The sequence below is a fragment of the Stylophora pistillata genome, chromosome 3 (genome assembly GCF_964205215.1).
Source record: "Stylophora pistillata chromosome 3, jaStyPist1.2, whole genome shotgun sequence".
NCBI classification, from domain to species: domain Eukaryota; kingdom Metazoa; phylum Cnidaria; class Anthozoa; order Scleractinia; family Pocilloporidae; genus Stylophora; species Stylophora pistillata.
Window position 1 is genome coordinate 25,782,908 of NC_142521.1, and position 19,445 is coordinate 25,802,352.

A 19,445-nucleotide genomic window follows, 5' to 3' on the forward strand; every position below is an offset into this window, starting at 1 on the left:
ATGTTTTCCCAACAGCTAGCTCTAGTGTTGTAGAGTATTTTAAAGGATTGCTATTTCGAGTATTTTTAGGAGTTTACCTCTTGTTTTATTGAGTCTCGCCTTTTTACGCCTTCGCGTTATTTTGATAAATTATAGTTTTGATCACTTATTCTTTTAAGTGTCTGCTTGAACTTGGCTCAGTTCGCGGATTTCCTACTTGTCGTGCTAGACATTTTAATCGCTTGTTATGGTCGAGAATAATTAGTTTCATAGGTGGTCATGTTTGGGTTGGTAAAACTGACCTTGAGTTTTACCCAAACTGAAGATCCTGTTTGTGCGCGTGATTCTCGTGCGCAGCTCAATCATTGGCGTTTAATTGGTTCTTTGGTGCTCGTCAAGTGCTTCCGAGCGAGCCACCCGATTACCCCCCTTGCAAAACAACGAATGCACTATGGAAACTCCCACGGTCAGCTAACCCAAACATGTCTGTGATTTTTTGCATTAGATACGCGGGCACTCCTTGCTAATAAAAGAAAAGAGAAATAGCTGCGGTAGTAGAAGGTAGTAGCAACAATAGAAGAGTAGAGAGTAAAGAAGAAAATTACAGAGTCTTGGTAGCTCTTGTTATTTCGCCAAGCGAGTGGTAAAAACCCCTCAACACTGAGAAGTCAATGTTTGAATAAACGGTTGTAGGCACTCAGACCATTTTATCTTTTAATTCAATTCTTTTTCAATATATTTATAGCTTTAAATTTATTTTTGCTAATAGTTGCACTCTTACACATTTTAGCTGTTCGTTTATGTTATTTTTGTTATATTTTTAATACTGGTAGTTTTAAGGTTTGAACAATTCATTATTTACGGGGGCCACTGGTTTATCACCTGGTATATAGTTGTGTGCTTTTTTCATGGGCGTATAAAGTTTATGATCATTACTATTATCATTACTATTTTCATCATTCACGCATGAACGGATATATTTCCCTTTATCTTTTTATGTGTCTACATGTTTCCCTGGTTGCTTTTTCAAACTGGGAAATTTCGTGATAACCAGAGGAGGGTCTAAGAATAGGCGTGATCTTTTGCCCATACTCCCACATTAGGAGTTATTTATGTTCACATTTTGCGAGTGATGATGATTTACTTCTTTTCAAATGAAGTTTTAATTGGTGGTTTACTAATTGCTAGGACTTGGACCTGGGGGATTAAAAATAACTTACACGAGCTTCCGACTGGAGGGGAAATGTACACCAGGCGCAAGTCATGGTGGAAACGGAGGAAGAACAATGCAAAGCAACATCCTCTTTAGTTTGCCTAAACCGTATGACATAAACAACACAGCCTCTCTGTTAGGAGGAAGTGGAGGTGAGATAATTATTGTTTTCATTTGAAGGCAACTGTTCAAATAGAGCAAAATACTTAAATAACGACAGCACATCCATGTAGCCTATAAATTGCCGCAGATATCGCTATTTCTTACATCTATTACATAATAGTCGAGATATTTACTCGGCTTCTCACATAGATTTCCATGCGACAAGCTCGGAAACAGAATCGAGTATCTCGATCACTGAACTGAATCAAACCAAAGAAATGTTTCAGTCCTGTTAAGAAGCCGAAGATGCTTGACTGCCTGATACATCCCGGCCAAAAAGCGCTGCATTGTTTTTATCTGACAATGGATTGATTTCTTTTTTTTTTTTTTTTATTCAGGTTCATGCGTGGAAAATCCAGGAAGCGTTTCTGGTGGAGGAGCTATGGAACTTGTGGCTGATAATGGAGCGATAATCATAGGTAAAGGTCGAGCAAAGTCCTTTGATCGATCCATGGCCGATCATGTTAACTTAATTCAATTTTTACAAAAATTGTTACGTTCTGACAATAGTAAGACCATGTCCAAAAGTGTCATCAAGATAAGTTGAATTTGTTATCCGCGACTCAATCGATGTGATTAACTTGACACCTACGTGGTAAAGTTATTCTTTTTGTAAAGAATTTATCCACTGATACCCAGACAAAGTGCTCGGTTATTTCGAAAGAACTAGACGACGTAATTTTTTTTATTAAGTAGCTGACTCGACATCGACAGCAAAATCTCGTAAAATTTTGATCAGGCCAACCATCCAATCCACAACAGCACCATCCGTAAATACATTATTTGTTTGCCCTTTAAACTGTCCCGTCAAAGTTAAATGTTGGAGAAAAGTTTACTTTACCGAAGTTTCGTCTTCGTAAATTTAATCGGTGCAATGAGATGGACACTCATCATATTCCTTTTTCATTATTATTTCATTATTTCATAAACAGTGCAGCCCTCATGGGAAAAGTGTAATCGTTGGAAGAAAAGCGCTTTACACGAAGCCGAAATGATCACGGCTGCATAGTGCTCGGTGTACTTAAAATTCATGGTAGTATCATGCTCAACAGATGTCAAACTCGAGATTTACAAAAATCTTATTTTGACGTTAAAAATGTTCAGGCTGTAGACTTTCTTTCTATATGTATGTTGAAGTTCAAGAATTAGGAAACGATTCATCTAGTAACGGAAACTAATACGCGCTATGCATAATGATAATTTGCTTAAGAAGCCTGGTGACAAGTTTGCACGAAAGCGAGGTCCGTCGGGCCACTGTGTTTTTCTTCTTTCGGAGGCTTCTACCTTGCTTAACACAAAATGAGCTCGGTTTCAAACAATCTAAAGCTTTCAGAAGCAGATATTCCTGGTTCATCACTAAGTGGGAGAGCTCCAGCTAATTTAAAAGTGCAAGAACTAAAATTCTGGCTAAAATGCAGAGGAGTTTGGGTCCTTTGGAAAGTTAAAGAATGAAACTTTGTCTCCTCTTCCATTCCGATAACCCTTGAAGGTACACTGAGGAACGCAACAGTTCAAAGGCATCGATCGGAAGCCACGATTCCTCTTCCTTGATACGGAAATTAATGGTTATTCATTTTTTAAGCTGTGTTAACCGAAAGTGACATTGATTCAATTCTAGGTGCCCCAATTATAGCTGAAGCTCAAAATGACCCCACAGGAGCGTGTTCTGGGGGCTCAGGAGGACTTATTCGCCTTAAGGCATCTAAGGTCAGTAACCTGAATTAATATAATCAGGTGTGGTTACTGTCAAAGGACCTCTGATATATAAATCGATGATAGAGTTCAGTTTTGTATGAAATAATAATTATTAGATACATAAGGTAAATGTGATTTCAATAGCAATTCGAATTCTACCCATTTCAAATTTATTGTAGTTAGTGTTGAAACTCAACAAAAACTCTGCTATGATTAATCAAAGGTAATTATACATCAAAACGGAAAACTAATTGTGGATGGAGGGAGCGGACGAGATCTTAAGGCAGACGGTCATAACTACCTTTTGGCTGGCGGAGCAGGAGGAGTCATTCAGATAATAGCACCTGAAGGAGAGATTGCTGCTGGGACTTTATCGTTGAAACATGGTCCAAGCAGCGGTTGCTATGGAATACCAGCAGAGGCTGGCTATTTACTCTTGGAAGGTAACCAAAGAAACACGTAAAGAACCTATTTTAAGATATCTGAGATAGTATCAAAGTTTGTAAAGTTAAGTTACACTTGTTGACTATGTAACAGTTAATTACTTAACCAAAGTTGCCGGATAAAAAAAAAAACGTTTGTGTAAAAAATGCGCATTTTAAGACGGATTAAAGAAATACATTTCTGAAAGAATATTCCCTGTTTCAATACTCAAATAGGTATAACCCCCTTTTCCATGTTTCATACCTGTGCAAGTCTGTATAAAACAGATGGTATAACATCATTAAATGACGTAGGTTATGATCCAAAGATGTCGCGCTTCTTCTTATCACGAATGCCGAAAATGGTACTCGATATAAATCCGGTGTAGTCAAATAAAGTAACCACGAGGGATAAATCCAAAAGATTAAAACTTTAACCACAAGGCGGTAAACATCGAAACGATCTGTAGATCGAACATTTGTGTGCAAGCTATTTGCTTTAACAGCTTGAAGAAGCAACATAATGGGTAGCTTCTCTTTTCTTACAGCAAATGAGACTGCGGGAGCATATAATAATACAAAACTTTACAAATGGCCACCAAGACCCAGCTACAACTGCACCATTGCTTCTTCCAATAAAACAAACGATGTCCTTAGGGTTTCTTTACTTCTTGGCACTCTGTTGGGTGGAATGGAAGATCTCTCTACTTCTGCATTGGTGAGTTTCCCTATGCTTTGTATATCGTAAGTAATTTTACTTTCTAGCAATATCTTTGTTAATTTAAGCTTTTAGCTCGTTTGTTTAGATGGTACAATGGATTATCAAACTTGAAATAGTAAGTTACTGTCAATAAGGAAAACACGTCGTCAACCATACATTTCTCTTCTAATAATAAAATAAGTTCATCTTAAAACTGACGTTTGCAATCCACATTGGCTTGTAAAACCTGTGCGATGACCTTTCGTCTAATTTGAAATTTGAGATAATTCGTTTTCAAAAATTTGTGCTAGGGAGTCTTAAAGCTCAATTGCTGAATTACTATTCAATCTCAAAAAAATCATAGATGTTATTCCCAGTCAGCTCAATGGATAGAGCGCTGGACTGATGTGCGGGAGGTCGAGGGTTCGAGCTCCGGCCGGACTAACACTCAAAGTCTTAAGACAAGTGAGAAGAATATGCTACCTTTCTATATCAAGAAATGATTATTCTATACAGAGGGCTAAAAGATTAGGAAAAAAATATTATAAAATATTTCAACCAAACGTTTTTGGCTGTTTACCATCATAAGGGTTGAAAATGATGAGGCGTGAGTAGTCCAGTGGTCAGTGCGCTGGACTCTGGGTCTGATGGCCCGGGTTCAAGTCCTGGCTGGGGCTTGACGTTGTGTCCTTAAGCAAGACGCTTCACTCACATTGCTTCGTCTTCTCGGATAGGACGTAAAGCCGGAGGTCCCGTCTCCTGCACTTATCAATTCGTTAATTTCGGCAGGGGACGTTAAAGAACCCACATCACGAGATTACTGTGACGTGGTCTGGCCTGTTTACTGGGAATGGGGGGAGGGGGAGGGGGAGGGGGCATCTGTAAAATTTCTCCTTTATTAATTGTAAACTGCCTCCGGCAGTCTGGAAAAGTCCCCCGCACAGTGTTGTAAAGCGCATTAGAGCATTTACATGGAAATGCGCTATAGAAATCGATCTATATTATATTATTATTATTATTATAAAATGATGATGGTAAACAGCCGAAAACGTCTAGTTTAAATATTTTTTAATAATTTTTTTCCTAATCTTTTAGCCTTGTATATAGAATATCTTTTTTTTAAGCGAACATTATGGACAAGAAATGGTTGGATATACTAGTCTTCTCGGATAGGGACGAATAAACGGAGGTCCCGTCTCCTACAGGGTTAGGGGTAGGAGACGTTAATTTCCCATGCACGAGATTACTGTCTGATGGATGTCCTCCCCTGGGGTGGTTGCTGGGTGGAAACTGGCCCTTAAAAGCTCCCATGGGGAGTGGTCAATCAACATCTGTATGTATGTATGTATGTCTGTTTGTCTGTCTGTCTGTCTGTATGTATCTATGTATGTATGTATGTATGTAAGCCACCTGATGATTTTTCCGTTTTTGATCTGGAGCAATGAGCTCAGAGCTAAGTGTGATATTCAAAAAATTTATTTAGCCTGACTTGAAGAATTATATCCCACCATAAGTGCAAGTTATAAGTCTGCGCCGGTAATATCCAGGGTAAGGGCTTAAAAACTTTCCAGTGAATTTCTCACATTTCTTTTTCAGTTAAGAACTACAAATATTTTGAATAAGATTGTGGAGAATGTCAGTGGTGATATCAGAAGATCTGAATCAAGGCTCAATTCAAGCTTCGCATCTTTAGTAGAGAACATTCTCTTCAATCTTGGAAAAGCACTTAAAATTGGATCAAAAAAGTCACATTTTTCAAACAGAACGGAATCGAACAAGGTTTGCTTGATATTAAGTTCCTTTAAAAAATGGTATAAACACATGATTAAGTGAGTAAACAAATTTTAGATGCCTAGGTTTTTAGAGATTTCAAGACAGTAAGAGTGCCGACAGTTCTCCGTAATGAACAATACAACTCATCAGCACTGCATGCTAGTCAAGTTTATCAGTCGCTTATTTCTAACAAACATAAATTTCAACACTGTGAGGTCTTGATACCTCATATGGTATTATGGTTAAGAATTAGTTACGATTTCTCTTACATCCTCAGAATTTAAACGCCACAAAGACCCTTCTCTCCCTGAAGGATCAGATTATTCGAGTACTACGCCTGTCATTAACAAATGCCACGCCGGGAAATTATACAATACAGTCAAAATATTTGAGCATAACAGTTGTCTCTTCGTGGAGGTGAAGTGAATAACTTCACAATTGTTGCAGATCGAAGCAGATTCATAATACCTGATCTAAAAGCAAATGGAAAAATCATCTCGTTCCTGGAGGTAGGAGATAAGGTCTCTTTTATACGTTGGTTTTGTTACGTTAAGAAGGGACAAGGAATAAAACCCAGTAACTGATTTCATTCCCAAAGTCGTGCGAACCCGCAAAGCCAAGGATTTGGAGAACTGAAGCACAGAATTTGCTTATCTAATGTTAATTATATTGATTTATCATTATTTACCCGGCTCTGGCAAGACAAGTTGTGCACTTAAGCGTTTAGGCGACAAAGAACAGTATCCAAGTTAATAGGCACAAAACAAAACCACGGTATAACCATATGCATTATTACTCCATTATCACCTTGCCCCTTAACTTTCAATCTACTTTTTTTTCTTTGGGAGAGTGAGAAGACTTGGGAAGCTTGAAGCCTCATCCCATGGCAGTATTAATAGAGAAGGAGGCTTGGTGGAGCTCATTCATTTATCTTTTGCGCCTTTCTTTTGTAGATGTGGACTACTCCGTTCAACCCTTTCGCCTGGGACCAAACTAGCGGGAGGGTGACGTCACATGTTGCAGGGCTAGAAGTGAGAGATGATAAAGGACACATTGTAAACATGTCTGATCCCTCACGTGAAATCACCGTCATATTACCCCTTGCCGAGAAAGCTACTCACAATATATCAAAAGGGTCCACCAATTACAGTAAAATGATAATAAATCATAACTTCACCGTTCAGCATGGGCAGTCCTTCGTTAATGTCTCCTTTTTGCCTCAAAGCAGCGACTTGGGCATCTCAAAAGTGAAATTGATTTCAGCCACAACTCAGAATTATTCAGAATGTGAAAACGTTAGGGACAAGTGGATCAAAAGAGGCCGAATACACTGCCACGGTAATGTTGTTGTATCGTTTATGGCGATCAATCCCGGAAGGTACCGCGTTGATGCTATTTTTATTGTCAAAGAGAGAAAGACGAGGAAAATGACTCAGTCGTCCAGACTGGAACGAGGCAAGGCTACCTGTATCACAATAAAAAAACCACCTGCAGTGAATGAAGTAAAATATATCCGTGTCCAAGTGAGTGAGTCAGCTTGCCTTTTCTGGGAAACAGAAACATCTGCTTGGAAAACTACAGGATGCAGGGTGAGGAAATAAGAATTAGCAATAAATCGCTTTGAAAAATGATTGATAATAAATGCGTTTATCGCTCTATAGATTTTACTACTGTCGACCTACCTGCGATCACGTTGAAAAACTAAGCTAAATGTACCTTTATTTTCAACCTATAATGATATTTCCTACTCTTGCTTGCTCATTTCCCTTTATCGATGTTATTTGTAAGGAACCATATTTGATGATATTTTAATTTAGGAAAGGGTGTAGAAGGGTATCTTTTTTGTTTTCTTTTGTTTTTTTCACGTCAGTAATGTTTGGAAAAGTAAAGCTATGCAAGTAACAAAATTGCTTGAACAAGTTTTTGCAGCGATTGTAACTGTCAATGTGAACATGAAATGATGAAATCAAAGCAATGCTTACCCTTCGTCTTTTTTGTGGCGCCTCGAACCAAGTTTTATTTCATACGTAGCCACACTACTGGCTAGCGATTCGCGAGAGGTCTCATTACCAAACAACACAGCGTGGAGAAAGTTTATTTTGGTGTAATTCACTGTCTTTGTATTTGCATTTTTGATTCAGAAAGGAACACATCTATCGTAAAATTTGCCTTTACAACCACACTGACTATAGCTTTCATTCAAAGGTTGCGGAGGTCATCGGCAATTCAGGTTTGAAATGTGCCTGCAACCACTTGACGTCGTTTGGCGGAGCCCACCTGGTGCATCCAAATCACGTCAGTTTTTTCAAAATTTTACGAGCGCTTCGTTCACCAGATGACAGCGGAAAGTTCCTCGTCCTTGTGATCCTGTTTGCAACTTTTCTTCTCCACCTGGTTGCGATCGTTTTCGCAAGAAGGGAAGACCGAAAAGATAAAGCCAAGGTTAATTGAAATGACGATTTTGACAATTAAAGAACTTGGCAAGATGTTGCTTTATGCAGCTATTTTTACGATTATTCTCTTTAGGATTTATTGGAAAATTATCTAATATGTTTCTCTAAACACGATGAAGTGAGACATAAGTCGCCAAAACAAATTTGAAGCATGCTACTTTTTATTTTTTAAGCAATTGCTCTTAAGAGATGTCACTAAAAATCAGACAAATTCACTAATCACCGGCAACAGTAAATAAAATCGAATTAGCATATATTCTAGTATTACGTAGTTCTATAGGTAAAACAAACCAAGACATATGTAGTTTGTTGAAAAATTCTTTTGTTTTCGAGAGAATTGATAAAACTCAATTCACGCATAATTAGCTTCATTTGAAGGTCGAAGTTAGCCCATTTTTGGAGGCCTCGTTCCTACTTGTAAAAGCAGTGAAAAACTTACTTATTCCACAGACTTTTGCCTCCCCAATGTTTCCACGAAAAGGCGGAATCACTATTTCAATTTCAAATAAAATACAGAGTTTTCTATCGATTTACTTAGGTGTCTTGTGAAAAGTAGGGTAGCTTCAAAAAATTACTTTTATATGCCGCTAAGTGAAATAAACGTTTTATATTTGAAATATGAGAAGTTGAAATGATAAACTTACAGTTTGTAGAGTTACTTTTCTGGGTTTGTTGTGCTGCCATGCATACGAGGGCTTTAAATTCATGGAAATTTCGTTCTTCCTAAAAATGGGCTAAATTCGACCTTCGAATGAAGATAATTATGCGTGAATTGAGTTTCATCAATTTTTTCTAAAACAAAAGAATTTTTCAACAAACTACATATGTCTTGGTTTGTTTTACCTATAGGCTTACCTAATACTAGAATAAAAGCCAATTCGATTTTTTGACTGTTGCCAGTGAATGTTTGATTTTTCATGACAACCTCTCTGAGATGAGGATTGTTTTCCTACATGGTAACGGATGGCCCAGCACTAAGAAAAATCACCACGCCCCAAATCCTGAGAATCACTACGACAACTAAATTTGCTTTAAACTTCTATTTTAAGGTGCAAGATTCAGACCCCCCAGTGTTCTATCGAGCATCGGAGTCAGCTAATTGTCGTTACGAGTTGACCGTTAGGACTGGTGTCTGGTTAGGATCCGGTACAACCGCTAGCGTGTCCTTCATACTCTTTGGAGTGGAAGGCAGGAGCAGTACCCTCACCATCCAACAAGACTTCGATGCCGGGTTCCAGCCGAAGTTTGCAAGAGGAACTGAGCACAGGTTCGCTGCCATTTTAGACAAAGACCTTGGTGATATCTACAAACTTCACGTCAGCCATGATAACTCTGGTAATAATCCCTCTTGGTTTTTGGATTACATTAAGATTGTTCATACGGGGACCGACAAAAGTTGGAATTTCTCATTTGACACTTGGTTAAGCTTGGAGGATGAATCTCTATCAAATGAATGTATCCGGAGTCCTTCCAACGCTCAGGCCAGCATAACAGATAGAGACTTGCGTGAAATGTTCTCTGATGGGCATCTCTGGATGTCGATCATAACCAAAACGCCTGGGAGTTGCTTCTCTAGAGTTCAGAGAATCTCATCGTGCCTCTGTTTGCTCTTCTGTACAATGGCTGCCAATGCTATGTTCTATTCCTGGGGTAACCAGCCTTCTCAAACAATTAACCTGGGACCGCTTCGATTCTCAGCGCGACAAGCTATCACGAGCATTCAGAGTATCCTTCTCACCCTGCCGATTCACATAATCATAACATTGTTTAGGAAGGCTTCAGCAAGTCCTCACAATCGATCTTGGCGATGCTTGCTTTACTTGACGTGGGGCTTACTTTGCCTAGTGACTGCCATGTCTGCGGGTTTGACTGTTTCCTACAGTCTCATATGGGGAAGCGAAAAAGGCCAAGAGTGGATTTCGTCAGTTTCTGTCTCCTTTTTTCAAGATATCTTTATATTGCAGCCCCTTAAATGCTTTCTGCTCGCTGGGCTGGCGTCAATGTTTTCAAAGTGCAGAGTTAGAAAGGTATCTTGCAGTCAACAGTCCTCTGGGAAAACTGCAGATCATAATCGAAGCTCAGCATCCACAAAGTCAGGTGAATTGTCGGAATCGAGGAGAAAGAGTGTGGCAATGGCTAGACGTCGCTTGATGAAAAGACAGACTCTCTTTTACATTTTCTTTCTTGTAGTTGTTGGTGTCCTTACGTACGGAAACAGGGACTTTTCAAGATATCTGCTCTTCAAATCTTTGGCGGACCACACGGAAAGTTTTGAGGAAGTAAGGAAATGAGTTGATTGAAAATAACAACAATTCATGCATCCCTTAAGAAATTTATAACCAACACCTACCGGCAAACTATCTACTGCAATTAGATATAACGCGCGGCATCGTTTATCCTTGTTATTGGCTGTTAAGTAGGGAGATCAGTAAAGATTCTGTTGGCAGGGATGAAAGATACCTTAATCAGTTTAGAAGAAATTAATAGGTTAAGCAATAATTTTACTATGACATAGTATTGGAATGCACTCCCCTCCCATGAAACGATAACCAACAAAGACTTCCGGTATCATTGCATGTACATGAACCTAAAGTAATTATTACGCATGAGAAAATGATATCTTCTTTTTTGAGTTTGAGAACTCGTCTGCATCATTCTTCTGTACTCATTTTTGTAGGTGAAAGATGAAACTTCATTCTGGAACTGGATAAATGAGTCGTTGATCACATATCTTTACTCAAAAAGTCAAGAAAGTAGTGAGCTGGCATCAACGGTGATTGGAATGGTGAGAATACGTCAGCTGAGAGTGAAAAAAGGTATACCTATTTTGACCTTTTGTCATTACTGAGTACATGGACAAATAGTAACGCTGAGTTCTAATTTTCTTCTTAGTTCCATGCCCAAACTGGTAGCAACACACCTGCTTGGAGTCCTACTCTCGCAAAAATGAATACAGAGAACCTTTTTATCCTAACAAGGCCGGAACTTCGCCGCTCCAGTTTAATCAGTGTCCAATTCCATGGATGTACAAAACAGGAAAGGAACTTGGATCGTCTTCAAAATGGGGCCGCCATGCCTGGTATGGTGGCGGTGGGTATCTAGCAGAGCTGGGCTACGAAGAAGAAACTGCCCGTGCGATAACAAATCTACTGCAATCAGAAAGTTGGATCGATCGTCAAACAAGAGCCATCGTCTTAGAGTTTTCGCTTTTAAATTCGAGGACCAACATTTTGGCTGTCTCGTCTTTCTTTGTTGAATTTCTCCCGACAGGCCAGGCAACGGTTAAAAGAAGCATCGATACCATCTCGTTATACAACACAGAACCCGTCCTACAGATTTTTCAAGGGATGTGCTTCGTGTTCTTTGCAGCCATGGTTCTCTTCATGATCGGCGAAACAATAGCTCAGATAGTTAGAAGGAGGTGGCGATACTTTTGCTCTTTTTGGTGCTTGCTTGATCTTGGTCATTTCGCGACATCCATTCTACTCGTTGTATCAAGCTTCACGAAGTCTTATCTCATGACTATGAGTGTGCTTAGGCTGAATGAAAACATATTTGCACGTACAAACTTTGAAACACCTCTACTATGCGCAGAAGTTGAAAACAGTCTCATCGCCATTCTCACTTTCCTGACAACGTTGAAGCTAGTACAACTTACCTATTTTAATTTCTACACGCGGTTGTTCTCATGTGCTCTTCGGATCTGGATGCACGACCTTCCCTCGTTCTGTCTAGTCTTATCGATCATATTTCTTGCATTTTTACACATGGGAGTTTTAGTTTTCGGTCCATCCATTGGCAGGTACTCGAGCTTTTGGCGGGCCTTCACTTTCCAGCTAGAGATAACTCTTGGCAAAGTCAAGGCTCGGCCCATTAAGGAACTGGCTGAAGGTGTCCCAATTTTCGGACACGTTTTTGTAGTATCGCTTCTTTTTAGCATCACCATAGTTTTAATGAACTTTTTTGTTTCCACCTTAAACGAGGCCCTCGCTGAAGCTAAGACTGCGGAGATGGATAAGGAACCTGAACAGTTGGTGACTGATGGGCAGCCTGTGAACATAACTGTTGGAAAGGCTGATGGAACTAACGTTTTATTAGAGAATAAAGATAACGGGAGGAAAGCAGAAATGATCAGAGAAGGAGAGACAACCGAAAGAGGGAGTCGCGCGATATTATTTGATAAAATTAGCAAGTGCCTCAAAAGCAAGGCTTTCGTTGATGAAATCAGTGAGCAGCTCAAGACCATTAATACCCTTCAGCTGCCCATACTGCGTTTAAAGGTAGATAAGGTTTGCAGACGTATCGAAAATGCCATTGCTGATGAAATCGATACTAGAGAGTCATCGACAGGCAATCAAAAGGGGAAAAGGAGGGTACATTTTGGAAACAGTGTTACAATACCGTTTACGCAGCACCGTTATCTCTTTCCACATCAGGAGGGACTCTGAGGAAACAATTTTTAGATACTGCGAAATCGTTTTGTCTTAGCGATTTATTGCGTCATTTTTCGTTCATGTCGAAAAATTGAAATGCGTTTACATGGTTGAGATGAAGCACTGCGAACATTTTCTTTGGCACTATTCTGATATGGACCAAATAAAAGCGTAATTGGCTTTGATATTCCATTAACCCGTAAGCTACTTTAGATAGACAATCTGCCTGTAAATACGCGGGAAATTATTGAATAGAGTAAGCTTGGATAACACAAACAGTGTGGGAAAATTTAAGCTTTTGGGGATTCTTCTCTTCAATTTTTATAAATACTTAATAATTTGTCCTGAGTATTCTGAAGAAGACTCCACCTCTAAAGTGAGAAACATCATTTAGCGGAGAAGTAAAGATTACCTGCTCGGATGAAAGTTTAGTAAGATGAGATCGAAGAAAGGAATTCCATGGCTTACTTTCCGTATTATATTTCTAGGATGTTGTGAGTAAATCACATCACAGTAAGATCATGGCTCATGTATTACTGGGTCTGGGAATTTTGATAAGTTTCAAAACTGAGTAATCTGTGATGGATTTAGCAACAAACTATAGCTGAACTCAAGAAAACACGAAGAATAAGGATCCATGACAGAAATGGAAAATTAATGGATTATTTCCCAGAAAGCGTGGCGTAGGATGGGTGTAACTCATATTATTTAAAAGTTGCTGAATGAGGCATGATTTTTCCAAGTTAACATTAATTAGTAGCTAAGAACATTTACGATAGGTTAGTCCACCAAATTGAAACTGTAAATATGTTTCTGTGTTATCTTGGATCAGCGAAGAAAAGAATTCTGATTTTAAATCAGTATTTGGCAGTATTTGGTATTTCTTTGCGGAGATGAAGCGCAACTTTGCTTTATCATCACCAATTTGTAGAAAGGTTGACGAGAAGTCCTAATTAGTGATATATTTAAGTCCAATCTGCGGTTTGTATGGAAGTTATCTAACGTTTAAGCCCAGTAATTTGTGTTATGTCAATTTGGTAAGGTTTGGTAAGGTTTGGTAAGGTTTGGTAAGGTTTGGTAAGGTTTGGTAAGGTTTGGTAAGGTTTGGTAAGGTTTGGTAAGGTTTGGTAAGGTTTGGTAAGGTTTGGTAAGGTTTGGTAAGGTTTGGTAAGGTTTGGTAAGGTTTGGTAAGGTTTGGTAAGGTTTGGTAAGGTTTGGTAAGGTTTGGTAAGGTTTGGTAAGGTTTGATAAGGTTTGGTAAGGTTTGGTAGTATTTTGAAACCCAAAACAAACAGTAAACCTTGACGATTGTAAATAGTTTTTTCTCCTTGGGAATGTCTTTCTCCTCGTTCTAATTTTTAAACCTGATAATCAAGGTAATCAAGCACGATTTGCTTTTTTCGTTGCTTGATATTCAGAATAAAGTGCCGCTACAGTCGTTCTAAAGTTCTGAGGAAGACATTCGTTGATTAATCATTTGACTGTAATTAACTATTTGACAGCAGTATACTGTTTGTAAATCAGGGCAATAAAGAGATAAATAAATCATATATAGAATACAGCGAACCATTTAATAAACCTTTATACTAAGTTTTATTATATAGTAACAAGTCTATTAAGAGTAAAGACGCTGCGTCTTAGGGATTTATTTTGACCTTTTCTCACAGTAGAATTCACAATTTTTATTTCAATTTTCTCAAAGTACACTGTACCAAAAAAAAAATTGAAAAAAAGGACTCTGAGCTTCTAACTTTCCACTTCAGAGTTGAATAAACTATGATAGAGGTTTCTGAAATCCACCTATTTAATGATACTTGATACTTGATACTTGATCAACGAACACTTTGGTTCAATTAAGGCTTCAATAGAGACATCAGAAATTGTTGTGGATCTTAGTCGTCCATGAGGAACAGTAAGTAAAGAAGTTTGCCCTTGGTTAGATCACTGAGATTAATGTTATTGGAAACTACTTTCAAAAAGTATTGATCAAAGAGAAAACTGTGGTAGAGAAAGAAAGAAAATTTTATCGAGAAGGAGAGAACTAGATATTAGCAAAGTTGGGTTAGACAAAGAAATAATTTAGGAGAGAAGTTAGTGGAGGATAGAGAGTAGAAAGCGGAGTTATCTAAAGAGACTAGTATAGAGCGAGTTAGAGTGGAAATTAGATTGGGAATATCGGCAATGCCTTTCAGCGTATTAGAAATAAGTTTGTGAGCAGGTTAATGTCAGTTTGTTATGGTCAGATAGTTACCTTGTTGTAATGTTTATTTTTAGACTAATTACATTGACTAACCATCGTAATAGGTGAGACAGGTAACGAATCATACTCATGGAGAAAAAGGGCGAGAGGGTTAACTTAGTTCGTTATGTTACGTTCAAAGATATTGGCGGGTGTCTTTATCATAATAATATAACAAATTAGTAAGTCGAGTAGTTAAATAGTCAGTTGGTCAGTAGGTTAGTGGCTCAACCAGGTAGTTGGCCCGTTAATTAGCTTGACAGTTAATTGGTTAGTTAGTTTGTTAGTCAGTTGGGTTATTACTCAGACACTTAGTAAATCAGTTAGTTGGTTATCCTGTTAGTTAGTTGGTAAGTTGATTAGTTGGTTGGATAATAAGTTAGCAAATTTGTAAGTTAATTAGTTAATACCTAAATTAGTTGGTTATTTTGTCAATTGGTAAACTGTTAACAAGAGAATAATTGATAAAGAAGGGACACGCACAGAACAAAACATATTTCCTAGGCACCATTCAAGCTATCAGTATGTTAGATAAAGTTATACTGCGGATCTTAGTGCGGAGCCAGTGTGTTAGTTAGGTAAGAAAGTTAGCAAGCCGGTTAGATTTACCTAGGATAATATATAGGAAAACAGAGAAAGATGCTGCTTCGTTGTATTATTAGTCGTTAGTACATTAGTATGTATTAGTATATATTAGTATGTTAGTTGTGCAGTTAGTCAATTAGTTAGTTTCTAAATTTAAGAGTGAGTCAATAAGTATGTGAGTTAGTATGATTAGTCCAATTAAAACAATGGTCGGCTAATGATTGATATCATAATATTACATTTTGCGGATCGGTTTGATCTGTTTAAATCGTTGCGTTTGAAAGGTGTGAATTAGCAATAAGCTGAAGAGAGTGCTGTGAATTAGTCGCAGGCATGAAAAAGAGTGAACTGAATTGTTGCTGAATACTATCTGATTTGATACAATAGTCCGTGTAAACAAAAAAGGTAGTAGTAACAGTGACTCATCTGCTTGAATAAAGCCGTGATTTTTCTTAGGAAAAATGATATCAGAGAAATTATCTAAAGACCCTTTGATGTTACAAATTGCCTTATGCAAAAATCAGAATGTTAATCAGAATCACAACTTCCTTAGTAGTGGGTTATTGATGAAAGTGCTGCTTGGGCAGTTATACTGTGTAAGTATATAACTTTTTAATAAACTATTCGTTCCATTACTACTGAAATTGCGGCAACTCTTGGGTCATTTCCATGCACTGCCTTCTCGGATGTCTGTTTTATCTTTACGTCATGATGCGATCAGTTAATCCTACGGTTGGCTTTATCAGGAGATATTTTGGTATATCTTACAAGGATCTTGATTTCAGTCATCGTGTGGAACGGCTGGTTTGGTGGAGTTTAGTGAAGGTGGATTGTTCATAAATAATGCTCTCCAAAATCTGCGGTCTTACCAGATTCAATGATTTCGAAAGATTTCAAGGCTCGTTCCCAGACAGTCAAAGAGGGGCTTTGGTGTAATTACCCCACTGAAGTTCAGCAAATCTGAAATATAAGGTATAAATAAAACGTAAAAATTGCTGCCACGTGATTTTTGTGAAGAAACAGCGCTCAAAAAGTGCAATTCAAGTTCCATATTAGAACAGTTTTCAATTGAGCGTCGAATAAGTTAAAATCAAAGTAATCACATCGGCCAAGCGAACCTTTAGAAGAGCAGGAAAAGGCAGGTAAACAAGTCATGGTTGGTTTATTTTTCCGTTTCATGTGATAGGAGGGTAGTGCGAGTTTTCTAGACCAATCAAAACACAGTGTGAAGCAAAAGTAGTCCTGTATTACTTCTGAAACTCAATCGAAAGTTTTCTTGAAAGTTTCTTTTTTTTTTTTTGAGGGATTCTTGTCAGTTGAAATTTATCATAGCTCTCTGATAAAAAAAGTCAGAACTTTATCCGTCCGACAGCTGATTTCGATCTGGTTTTCTGAGTGATAGAAATATAGCGGCGAACAGAGTGGAGATTAGTTCAATGATAAAGACGACTTTAATTCGACAAAGAACGTCAATGATATCTCCTGAATGAGAATTCGCAGTGAAAACGTCCGTCTTTAGCAACACTGAGATGTCTCTTTGTGCCCACTGATTTCATCAGTCCTCGATATCTTAAAATCTAGTATTCATTAGCTTCCCATGAAAACGAGTGATAATACGAGCCGTCAAGTATTTTATCTCTTTAAAACTAGCTAGCAGTTTGATAGCTAAGAAGCCTTACAGACGACGCGATCTGTTTGATAAATCCTGATCCGTGCTAATCACAATCCATTAAGCTGCGCGCAAGGATAACAAAAGTTTTTGGTTTATGGCAAATTGAAGGTTATTTTGCGAGAAAAACTTCAAAATTTTTTTACACGGCAAAATTGCTAATTTTACATAGAAATTAATTTTCTCTACGAAATGGATTTTTTTTCCAGCAACTGGTGTGCTCAGAGCATAAAATATTAAAAGGGTCTTGGCTTCCAAGGAAGACAGGCATATTCTAATGAATGATGATAGATGATGAATTTTTCTCAACTTTTCTTGGCTCACACGCCGAGCACGGCACTTCTCGCAGCAGGACCTTTTCAATTAGAATCATGCAACTAATTTAAGCAAAAACGCTTAGCAAGCTTCAAAAATATGTCACAGAATAAGGGTGTAGAGACATTAGACAGAACACGAAACTTTTATCACCATTTCCATTTGACAGATTGCCTCGTACAGGAGCAGTTTTCATTCATCAGTTAAAGAGACAACTAACGTCAGATATATCACGCAGGGATTTCTTGTTTTGAATAGTTTTCCTTATGCTTAAAAAAGGTCGCGTGTGGCGTGTGTAGAACTTAAGCAGGTCGCTTTGGAACTCAGTCATCCGTTACTTGAAAACAACTCGCAAAAGTTTTCAAAATATCACTTAAAGGCTCCGAATCATACACTTCCTAATCGAAATATTGAAGGCAACCTTAGGGTCGCCCTTCATGCGAGCCAAGTTTGATTTTTCTTCACTTTCTAAGATTTCGTGAGGGTACAACAATTTTGCACCGCAAGTGTTAACAATGGTCTATTCTTCTCTCAACCAGCGTGTATGAATGAAACTCACTGTCAAGTTGAATTTTAAATTGTTGTTGGTTAATCTCGAAGAATGTCATAGAAAATTAGAAACTCCGACTAACAACCTCTTAGTGGGTTCCCGTTATTCAATTGAAAAATTCCGATCGCTGTGATCTCAACTTTGTAATCAAAATCGCAAATGTTTCTTCCTCGTTCCAGCTAACACTTGATGTTTGCCCGTAAGGATTATTCATAGATGTTTTTATTATCTTGTCGACAAAAACAAAAGCTAATTTTTATATTTCAAAACTTGATTTTCTAAAAGTCACACTATCCAACTTTTGGTCGTTCGATTGCATCTCATAGAAGTATTTTGAACTTGTAAAACTTTCCCAGTTTTTGGCGACATATTCGGTAAATTTAGTATTTTGATAAGGAAGGAGGAGATACGAAATCGTCCCACAAACCTTATTAGTTGAACCAGATTTCATCTGCATAAATATTTTAGCTGTTTCGCTCAAAGTAAAGATAAGTTTCTTGCTGTTATTTAATTTTCGCAAAGCTCATCGACATATTCAATTACTGTGTCTGTAGTTACTGTCCTTGATTTTGCTTTGAAATAAAAAAAAAAAAAGGTTATATTCGTGTGGGTTTGATAACAAATTTCACATTTCGGTAATAAAATTTGCAAATTTATCATTCTGTGTGGTGTAAACCTCCTCCCAAACACAGCTGTATCTGGGAAGTGTGTGTCAACACTGAATACGGATAGAAAGTGTGAAATCACGTCAACTACAAGCTTGCTTACCATAGATTCTGTCATCTTTCCCTTGCGTGAGGTTAGTAAGTGCTAGTTGGCGCATCTGCCCGTGTGGGCCAATGCGTGAAATTAGCAGGATAAGAAAGCTTGCGGCGAACGTGAATGTAGCATGTGTGGAAAGAACCGACTTCACCTGTTGTATTCCGTATAAACAGGACGAGGTAGTATCCTGTTATTTCATTGGCTAACTCTTGTCCCGCTCTTGATACCTGGGATTGTTTCGAGTCAGCGGCGTTCACATTGTGTAAGTATTGATTACAAACAGCAAGTGAAATATTGATGAGGCTTACAAAACAAACTTGTCGGGAAACTTTGCGTTGTCTTATTGCATTTCTTTTCAGTTCCAAACTTTTTTGAGGAGAAATCATGTCTATATACAGAACGAAGCATTTGATTAATTCTAGCATTTAGATTATTGAGCCTTAATGACAAGTGTGCATGTTAGGTATATCAGAAGATAAGATCTTAAGATAAAAC

At 38.1% G+C, this 19,445-nt stretch overlaps 1 protein-coding gene and 1 long non-coding RNA gene across 2 annotated transcripts; one reads left to right on the forward strand and one right to left on the reverse strand.

Annotated features, from left to right (window-relative positions):
• Window positions 1-5,735: 5,735 nt before the first annotated feature.
• On the forward strand, window positions 5,736-12,845 carry LOC148735275 (polycystin-1-like protein 2). The gene is made up of 7 exons (XM_088752915.1): window positions 5,736-5,950; window positions 6,222-6,453; window positions 6,898-7,533; window positions 8,150-8,386; window positions 9,447-10,676; window positions 11,075-11,182; window positions 11,310-12,845. The coding sequence occupies exons 3-7, from the start codon at window positions 6,898-6,900 to the stop codon at window positions 12,843-12,845; spliced, it is 3,747 nt and encodes a 1,248-aa protein (XP_088609041.1). The 5' UTR covers window positions 5,736-5,950; window positions 6,222-6,453.
• Window positions 12,846-14,445: 1,600 nt separating this feature from the next.
• LOC148735276 (uncharacterized) lies at window positions 14,446-19,185 on the reverse strand. Its single transcript, XR_015999206.1, has 2 exons — window positions 18,957-19,185; window positions 14,446-16,614 (listed from the first exon to the last, which is right to left on the reverse strand). It is a non-coding gene; the product is annotated as an uncharacterized LOC148735276 (long non-coding RNA).
• Window positions 19,186-19,445: the final 260 nt, after the last annotated feature.